The sequence below is a fragment of the Sphaeramia orbicularis genome, chromosome 15, assembly GCF_902148855.1.
Source record: "Sphaeramia orbicularis chromosome 15, fSphaOr1.1, whole genome shotgun sequence".
Lineage (NCBI taxonomy): Eukaryota > Metazoa > Chordata > Actinopteri > Kurtiformes > Apogonidae > Sphaeramia > Sphaeramia orbicularis.
This window is the reverse complement of record NC_043971.1, coordinates 28585181-28595650: the sequence shown is the minus strand read 5'-3', so window position 1 is coordinate 28595650 and position 10470 is coordinate 28585181. Positions and strand designations below refer to the sequence as shown.

Below are 10470 nucleotides of genomic sequence, written 5' to 3'. Positions count from 1 at the left end.
GCCTGTCTGTGAGGGGCTAATGTCTCTCTGGACAGGCTTTTAGAGGCGAAGGTACACTGCACACAAAAGGACTCGCTTGAACTTTAGCCTCTCCGCATAGCTTCTCTAGCGCCTTCCAACTTCTCTCACTTGTTCTCTGCTTTTGTCATCCTCACCTCTGACCTGTCTTTTTTATTTCCTCTCTTCTCATTTCCTTTTCCTCCTGATCGTAGCTTTTCCCTCTCCCTCTGTTTCCTTCAACACCCCCCCCCCTCCCACACACACACACACACACACACACACGCACACACACTCACACTCTTACTCTCTTTACCCTGTTCCTTTTGATTCCACGCTGTCAGCTCGCACTCCCCTCCGACGACCTCGGCCCCCAGCTGAGCAATTTACCAGAAATATGGCAACAACATTAGAGACCCCCCTCCTCCATCTTGATCCCTTCGTCTCATGTCATCCTTTCCTTGCTCAATCTAGCCTCCATCTCGCCCCCCTCCCATCACTCTGCCCATCCTTCCCAAGTGAACGAACAAACAAAAGGGTGCGTACAGGGAGTATGAGTGCGCCTGATGGAGTGATAACGTGAGAAATACGGAGAACGGAACCCACAAGCGAAGAGAAGGGGGAGGGAGAGCGACCACTTTCAATCCCCTCTATTGTGACAGCGCTGCCATCAATCTGTTGATTGGGTAATTACCATGTCAATCACATAGAGGTCAAAGCAGATAGGGCACCCACGGTGGAGGTAGGGGGCAGAGTAAGTGAGTGAGAAACAGACAGCGAGTGAACGAACAGGTATAATTTCTGAAGTGTTTTCTCCTCTTATCAATTAGACAAACGGCTAAGAGAAATCTGCCCCTAAAGACCAACAACCCGTGAAAAACAGGAAATGGTGTGACCTTGACTTTGGCTTCTGTTCAGAGGGAGCAGAAGAGAGCGACGTAGGGAGGAGGAATGGAGTGATTAGGGTTGGGAGGTAAAGAGGTCTGCTAATTGAAATGAAGAGGGACAACATTATTCAGCAGCGCCAGTCAAGAGGCTGTTCAACTGCACAACAGTCTGATTGAACAACGCACAAGAGAGAGGAAAGAGATGGTGAAAATGAGAGAAAGAGTGTGGAGATAAAATGAGATGGGGAGGGGTGACAGGGATGTGATTTGGCCCAAAATTTTGTCGTAGACAAGGGGAAAAGTGTAGAAAGCTGTTGTGCTGTGACAGAGGCTATTCCTAGCAGTGGACAAGGTGAGAATCTCATCAAAAATAAGTCTTACAGATGTCCATTATCTGTCATTTTGGTGATGTGTCATAACATAGGACTGTTTAATACAGCATTTTAATGAAGAATACCTGAATTATTTTACTATCCAGTTATGCTTCAGTGCTGACTACAACTCTTTCTTAACTTTTTATTTGAATTATCCAGTAATCCCTGGTATTTAAAATTATTTGAAATCCAAAAATAATTATGTACGGTGAAAATTGTATCATCTTTAATGTAATACTGTGTTTTATTGTTAAGAGAGGAATTTATCAGGTCTAAATCAGGTATAGGACTAAAAAAACAACTAACTTTGTTTTTACAACTAGAATGGCACTCCGAGAACACCAGTGCCAATAATCTGCTCTTCTTTTCACTTATTTAACTGTGAACAGATTACAAATTGTCACCTATGTTTTGATCCTTTGTCAGTTAGTGTAACAGACTATTATGGTAACCTGGTAAGAAAGGTTTCTTTTATTTTGCCAGTTGGTGACATTAAAGCCACATCCACACTAATGGATTTCCATTTTACCATTCCTGTCGACACCAGCATTTGGCATTTTTCTAAATTAATTGCTCTAATCTACTTGAAAATAAATATTACGCGATAGGGGCTGACAACACACGAACTGTTGCAAATCACTTGATAACAGCTCACTTGCTGTAAATGTAGCTGGCAGCATCATGAAAAGAAGCTGCTGCTACAGAAACAAAAATAAAGAGAACTCCTAAAATTCTGTATCCATGTAAATTATGTTGTTAGTCAAGGCTTCAGTCTTAATTTCCTCCGGGAAAGGACCAAAGTGACTTGGGGAGGATATGTATATGCAGGAAATATGAGTGAATCATCATTTGCAAAAGCCTCTTTTTTTGTCATTTTGTTAACATAGGATTTTCCAATTAAAAATGGTTGAGTTCATTAGTGAAAGTCTCAGTTTTCAGGAGGTTAAGACACCAAGGTGGTGCGGATGACAGGAATACCTGTAGCAAAAGTTATGCATTAAAAACAACTAAACAAAGACTCATAAACATGCTCACATATTACCATGCCAGTTAAAACATCTACCCCTTTTTGTGGATCTGCTCCAAAAATAACTGGTAGTCATCTTTGCACTACAGGTCTGAGTGGTGACAGTAGAGGTAAAAATGAGCACTGTAACTCTATTTACAGAAAACCATGAAAAGAGCAAATTTGTCTGTCATACCTACATCTCTGAAATGCAAGTTATAAAACAATAAGCACACATTTTTAATCCTTTATGCACTAAATAAAATAAATGCATTTAGGTTATTGTAGCTAAAACAAACATAATGTTGATCTGTAGAACTGAAACTTTGACTACCCAAACAAAATCTCTTGCCACCCACCTGTGGGGTGATGACCTGATCCTTGGGCATAGATGCTTTACAGAGCATTTCACAACTGAGAGAAAATGAAGTCTCAAGAACCATTACAATCTGATCCTTTGACCTGATAGACCACTACTTATCTCACTAAGCAGCACTGTCATGTTGGTGGATGTTTCACCAATTCCTTCCAGCCTGTCCACCTCATTCATGCTCCATCAAGATCATCCACACCTACTTATAAATCCTCTTTACTAATGAGACATCTTTAAAAACTACCCCATCACTCTTGGCTAAAAAAAAAAAAAAAAAAAGGGCCTGGCATTGCAATTACACCCTCCCCTCTCTGCATCTTTCTGCCTGTAGATCCACCCCAAAAAAAGAGCTAAGGATGTCGAAAGATGGATAATTTCCCCTAGGTACAATTTAACTGTCACTTTGCGTTGCCATTTAGTGCGGCGCACAGCCCTGTTAATGTCCCCAACTTTGCATGTCAGCCACTTTCCAGCCAATTAAGCCCTGAAAAAATAACAAGCGCTTTGCTCGATGGAAACCTGAAGGATTAGACAAGGAAGCTCATTTAGCCTCATCTCACTCCCCCTCTGTCCCCCTTCTTTGTTCAGAGGAGATCGGCAGGCCTGTTATCAAGCCACTGTCCTCGCAAGGGGGAGGACAAAGTGTGTGTTTTGAAACGCAAATGAGACTGTGATCATGACACCACTAGCCTGCTGTTTCATGTGTTGAAGAATGGCAAGTACTAATATTCGTGCCAATACCCACACAGGTGACTGCTCACAAGATGAACATGCCAGGAAATCACGAACGTGTGTTTCTAATGGTAACTGTATTAAGCTGAAGAAGGTCTAAGGATCTTTTTCAACACCTCCTCTTCTTTGCTCATTATCTTTTCACCTGATGGTCATCTCATCTACCAATGAATACCTCCATTAATAACATTTTCAATTTCAGTCTTGGGATGGTCATGCTTCAAGATTGGGGCCTTGCTGTATACGCTGTGTTCACACAGAATTTAAGACGGTAGAAAAAGAGTGGGAGTGAATAAGCCACTCATCTCTTGTCAGCTCTCCGCCCCCTCTCATTTTATTCATCACCATTCGTTCGTCTTATCATACATCTTCTGCCAGCTCTTCATTCTGGTGAACTCATTAGCATTTTGTGTCACTAATCACCTCCATAAGTATGAGGCAAGGCAAACAAGCTGGCAACTAGCATAGTCACAGGATAGCGCACACAATACTGAGCGAATGGGCATGAAGGCTAACGGGGCGGCGCATATGATGGGCTGTCAAGGGCTAATCTGCCGGAGAAGTGTTCATTAAGTCATTAGCGCTGACGCAGCGATGAGACGGGTGCAGGCGGGAGTGATGCCTGCTTTGTCCTCTTTTATCGCTTTCCTCTGTCCCTCCTCCTCCCCACTGTCTGTTTGTCCGCTGACTGACGGAATGAAGGGGCAACTGGAAGGAGATAAAATGGGACAAGAGGAGAACGGAGCCAGAAAAGTGGTTCAAAAGTCAAGTATTATAGCGCTCAAGTCTGCCCTTCAGGCATAGCTGAGTAAACTTACACACTCCTCATTACTGGAAATGTGAAAAAAAAATCTCAGTTATAAACATTTGTTGATGAAACTAAAGATAGAAAGAAGGTCAGTCTTTATCTCATGCAGAGAAACACTGGGAGAATGCAGTGAAAGGGCCAGAAACCTTCTATGGATTTGACACTAAATGGACAAAAGTAGACACATCACACCTACAGCTGGTAGAAATTCTCATTCCTACTGATCTGAAATATCATCATTATAAAAATGTTTAGGTCAGTTCTTGTTAAAAATTATCATGATATATATCAAATCAATATTTTTAAGTTTGTTTTTTGTCTTAGATGAGAATGTCAACAAAATTTGATTTAAGAAGTTTTAATGCAATGATACTAAATATATAAAAGTGCATTTGTCATTATTTTGTCCCAATACCTTGGTCTATATATAGCACATCCATTTTCAAAAATCCCTTGAAAAGGTTTTCTAATCTCAGTGAAAATGACCAAAAATGAACTGGGGCAGCTGTGACTCAGATGGAACAGCAGGTCATCTACAAACTGCACCCCACAGCAAGGTAGAAAAATCACTATTTAAATGTACAATTTACCATATCAACAAATGTCAGCGGACTTTCATCAATACCTCTGATTCTATGTTTGATTCATTCAGTGTCCAAACCCTGAACACAAATGCACCAGTAATTCCAGACAGATGATGATAGAATACCAGAAGCTAGCTTGTTCAGTTGTGTTCACAGGATCATTTGGAGAGTGTACAACTGGCGCTTGATTTGTGATCAGGGCTGTGAAAAGCTGGTGTGTGTGTTTGTGTTTTGGCTGCTGTTGATGACCCAGGAGTAAATTAGCCTGCTAATCTCACAGAAGCAGTGATTAACGATTGAACCTGGAAACTCTGTTTGTGCCAGAGACCCGACTTGGAGCAAAACAAACAGCGGCAGGGGAGCCTTGTTGTGTGTGAGCATGCAAGGATTTGAGTGTGTGTGTTGTGAGTGTCATGTGCAAAGGTCTACATCATCCTCTGCAGCATAAACACAAGAGGTAATAAACAGTGTGCGTGTGTGTGTGTGTGTGTGTGTGTGTGTGTGTGTGTGCAGTGTCTGTGTGACTGTTGCGTCGGGCCCCTAACAGCGCACCATGTCGTTGTGGTAAATCCGGCAATTAGCGATCTGTACATAATTAACATGCTAATGAGCTGATCTACTTAAAAGCTGCACCACAAACATACACATGAACACTGAACAGAGTTGAAAGGTGAAGCAGTAATAGTGACCTCACAGCTAGTGTTCCCTAACGGTGATTTGCATATGTGCATTATGGGAAGAAGCATCGATGGCCGTATCTAACGGGTATGCAGACACGCACAAACACACACTTACACCTCTGAGTATAGCAGTGGGTGTTTCAGGAGACCAGGGGTGGGGGCTCATGGGAGAGGTTGCAGCTGGTGAATTCTCACATAAACAAAGCCTGGCTGCCATACACAAACACACACAAACACGCAATGATACACATAAATGAGCAACTTCCACATCCTCTCTCTGTCTGAATCACTGACCCAGAATGTAACCCCGGCTATGATCACAGGGAGGGATGAGTGACTCATTGAGACACACATACATGCACACACTTGGCAACTGGATTTGGCAAGTGAAGAGACAAATCTGAAAACAAAGTGAGCTTGTTGGCTGGTTGTGGAGGAGCTTCTGCCATGGAAATAAACACACAAAAACATGAGTGTGTTTATGGATATTTGTAAACATCTGTGTTTTGGAATAAGGTTGTGTTGTTTGTACATGATCAGTCTGTACCACATGTGTGATATATAGTAGGGCTGGAATGATGCATCAACATAATCGATTATGTTGATTGTGTAAATACAGTGATTTGCTTAGAATGGACTGTACAGTATACACTCATCCCCAATTACGCCGACTCCAACTACTGGGCAAGATCAACATTTAACTATATCCCCTGAAGCCTGGACTTGTTCATCAAAAGTGTGGGAATTCTTCAGAAACCTACTAAAATAGTGCTCTGCAAGCTTTGTAAAACTGACATGGCCTACCACAGACTCATAGATCATAAACTAATGCTGGTACGGCAGTTCCACTTTAAAGTGCATTTGTAAGTTGTAAGTAGTTTCTTCATGAGAAAATGCAAAAATAAAATGGTTCGAAGATACATGGGAGAGGTTATGGTTTAGTGTCTGTATGCTGATGCACATCTGAGGTGCCTTCACCTGTCCAGGTAGGCTGTGATCAAGGGTGAGCAGAGGTTGGCGGAGGGCTTGGCCAGTCCAAGGGCAAAGACGGTGTCCTGGAGTCGTCGGATGATAGTAGGACCACCTTTGGCTGCGGCGGAGCTGAGCGCATGGAACAGCATAGTGGTATGTGTGTCATTCAACATCACATCTTTCTCTTTCATCTCTTTCAGGATGTCCACTGCCTCTGTGATGAAGGAAGAGAAAAGATATGTGTTAGTGGAAAAAGTGTTTTCATTGTTCCTACAGCAAGGCATGAGTGATATAGAGTTTTAGCTTCCCAAAGAAATAATGTATAAGTTGTGAAAAACACTGACTTGGAGGTAAAGAAAAAGATGCGAATGAAAAGAACAAAAGGGAAGGAGAAAGAGAAATAATGTAGGGAGACGAGGAAAGAGGTGGGCAGAGCTTGGCTGTGAGAAGAGTAGGGTGTGTGAATATGATAAAAGGCCCCTTTAGCTAATTCCATGTGGGGAAAACAAACCCATATTAAAACAGCATTTTGTGCCCAGCAGGGATGCAAATCCAACCCTGTATAATGCCAACTCTGCGCTAATTGCTACTTGCGGTTTTCTAAACGAGACTACAATTACTGAACACCTACAATGGAGGCCGGCTTTTTGCCGTGGCCATGCGGAAAGCACTTGGGGGGCTAAATTATAGGTATGTGGCGACAAGGGGCCGCCGTGGCCTCGGTGAGACCCTGTAAACGGGCTGAGGGGTGGATCAGTTTGGTCAAGTCCAGTCGGTAATGGAGGGCTTTTTACCAGGCCACGCGCCCATCTGGCCAACACTGAGGGCTAAATGGTGAACAGAGAGGGGGTGTGTATGTGTGTATAAGTGATGTATCGGGGGTAAGGTAATTAAGATGCGTTTACTGTCTATTTAGACAGCTGCTAATGGGCTGACAGCGATACAGCCGCTCTCCAGCACAGATACTAATCTATACTGCATGACGGAGAGAGAGGAGATGGAGACGGAGACACAGAATATATCTGAATAATGTGTACAGAGGTGATTCATTTTTGGACAAATGGGAGCAGCTCAAAACAAGGCTTTGTATTAAAAAGCAACTAATTAGAATTACCAAAAAGAGCAAATTAGAAATAAAGGCCTGCATCTAACAGGTCTGCCTCTTAATAAAGGTGGAGGAATATAAAAGCCAAGGAAATACAGCACATACATATATACACATACATAAAACACACACTCATTCACACATACACACTAGTGGGCTGAGGGACAGGCCCACTGGTGAGTGCTTTGGCATCTTAATTTTAGTCTGCCTCTCCATTTCTCCACCTCTTAGTGCCAGTTGTTACAGTGATGTGGAAGACGGGCTGCCACAGAATTAATGGGACACAGTAAGACAGAAATGGAGGGAAAGGAGAAAGTAAGGGAGGGAGGTAGAAGGCATCAAGATGAGACAGAGGGATGGGACCATCGGGATGAAGCTCGTCACAAGGATACGTTGGGCTTGTTGCATGGAAAAAAGTTGCAGAGCTTCAATATCAGTCCTACTTCCTTTTGTCCTCTTATCAAGTATTTCCACAGTAACTTCATGCACGTTGTTAAATTACACAGCACATTTAAATTCATTCCACTAAATCCAATTCACTAATGAAGTTGCCTGCTGGCTTAATTGTTTTGCTCCAACCTCCTACATGCAAAAAAGGCCTGTTAACCTCCTACTTGGGCCAGAAGAAAGGGAAAAAATGTGTCACATCTCCTACCACTAGTATTTTCAAGAGCCTTAAAAGAGCAATAAAAACATCTATTCCCACAGTGGAATCTATGTGATCTGTACTTCGATTATGGCTCTCCTGAGGTTTTTTTGTCGATGCTCAAAATACAAACTAATATAACAAAACCAAAGATTACCAGTAGATAGAGTTTGTGCAGGTTTTTTCACAAGATCTGAATAAGTAACTGAAAGAACTTTTCTCAAATGACGACCATGAGATGACCTGTGTTTCTTTGTCTATTTCACCCAAGATTGATTTTATTATTTCTGTGTTTCTATTTTCACATCATGGGAGCTACAACCAAGAAATACTGGGAAAAAAAAACCACACACTGTGCCAAGCTTTCTCAACTGGTGGGTCATGACACAGAACTGGCTGATGGACTCATTGTGAGAGGATTGTGTAGTGCGAGTACTTTAAATCTGCCCTGTGTCAGACTTTTTTCATTGCTAGACAAGATGTTAAATCACAAATATGAACCTGAGTATGTTGCACATGGATTTATACATTGAACATAAAAATTAATTCAAATTGCAAGGTGTCCTATATTGAGAAGCGCTCCCATAAGAGGGTGTGTAAACACAGTTATGGTATTAACATATGATGTTCACTCATTAAGGAACTATCCTCTGAAGAAGAAAAACTCTAATGCTGTATATGTATTTACTATTTACTTGAACATCCTACAGTGAATTTGTCTTGTCACGAGTCTGTGGTCAACCTTAAAGTACAAAATTTCTTTTTGTGCTTTTGGTGTAAACAGCTTATATAATTTTATGACTCATTAAAGCTCCAGGAGTTTCATGTCCTCACTCCACTTTAATAAGAATATATTGAAAGATAATTACTGAAGTGATGCCAAATTACTATCAAGCAACGCAGCTTAACAATTAAGTGCCATATTTCTTAAAATGCTGATTATTGTATTTAGCCATGTTTAACTCCAGGAGCAGGTGTTCTGTGGTAAAGCCACTCTTGTAAATGGAAAGCGAAGACAAAAAGTCTACCCACAATGCCCAGCGTTAGTACTTGAACCAGAGTTATAAGGAAAACAACCTGATGGTGGTATCAACATTTAACAGCTGCCCTAATGACCTGACCTGCTGATGAATCTGAACTATTTATCAGAGCAGATGATCCTTACTCTGCCTCCATCTCTCAGCGTGTCTCCCCCTCCTCCATCTATCCATACCTCTCTCCATCACTCTCTGACAGACCCGCTAATCACCGAGACCAATGGCTTGGAGGTAATCTGCCCAAATGGAGCTACACTAGCTAACATCGCTCCGTCCACTATCCAACACCCCCCCCACACCCACCCCTCATCTCCCTTCATCTGTCCGTTTAGCCAGTATGCATATCCATCAGCTCAGCCGAGCATCGTGGCCAGCAAAGCGAGCCAGACCACACACACACACCAAGAGATGGAGAGGCAGACAGGCCAGGTAAACAAACATCACACAGCCCAGTGGTTCATCTAATGTTCCACGGCTTGACTGCTGGTGATGTCTTTTTTTCCCCAAAACACACAGACGGCACCAAAAAGGAGCCCAGGACCCAAGCAAGTTGTGTTTAGTGGAGTGGGAGGTTGAACAGACGAAAGCAGAGGGGCAAGGGCAGGTCAAAGAGACGTTTAGTCATAAAAGAGAGCTGTAGTTAAAATGGAGGGAGAGGAGCACAAGGCTGAAGGAAGTAAACAGGTGTTCACTCAAGTGAAGCCCAGACTGATGTGTGTGGAAGAACTGGGTCACAGGAGCGATTAGAAACATACATCACACAATAGGATGATTATAAGGCAGGGGCCAGGTAGAAAATACGTACGAAAAGTAGAACACACAGGTTTATATTAGCAAGCAAAGGAATAATCTCTTTAACAATTGTCAAAATAAGTGGTAACTTTAGACTTTACTTAAACTCCTGAGACCCAGCAATGCATTTTAGTCCTCTGTAGTGGACAAGAGTTACACAGCTTTACTTAAAAAAAAAAAAGCCACTGAAAAGGACATTATATATGTAAAAATGTATCTGAAAAAACTGCTGCATCATGGTGTTTCCAATTAAAGCAATTATTTAATGGAAATGGTGAAAATGTTTACTTACTGGGTGTCAGGAGGTTAAAAGAAAGACATATTATTATAGAATAATAGAGGAACTGTTTAACCCTGGAAAGCCAAAATAAGTACAGAACATTTAATCATATCAATGTGGAATTTGGACATTCAGAGGCTCCATAATTTATGCAAATTTATGTTTGAATGTTTGCAATAGTTTAGTTGTTAATATAA

General features: G+C 41.9%; 1 protein-coding gene across 2 annotated transcripts in view; it reads right to left on the bottom strand.

Moving 5' to 3' along the window:
- Positions 1-10470, bottom strand: part of lrpprc (leucine-rich pentatricopeptide repeat containing) — a 67850-nt gene that overhangs the window by 35238 nt on the left and 22142 nt on the right. For both annotated transcript variants that reach the window (XM_030156132.1, XM_030156133.1), the window contains exon 23: positions 6420-6627. In XM_030156132.1, the coding sequence (XP_030011992.1) occupies positions 6420-6627 (208 nt within the window). The remainder of the gene's footprint in view (positions 1-6419; positions 6628-10470) is intronic.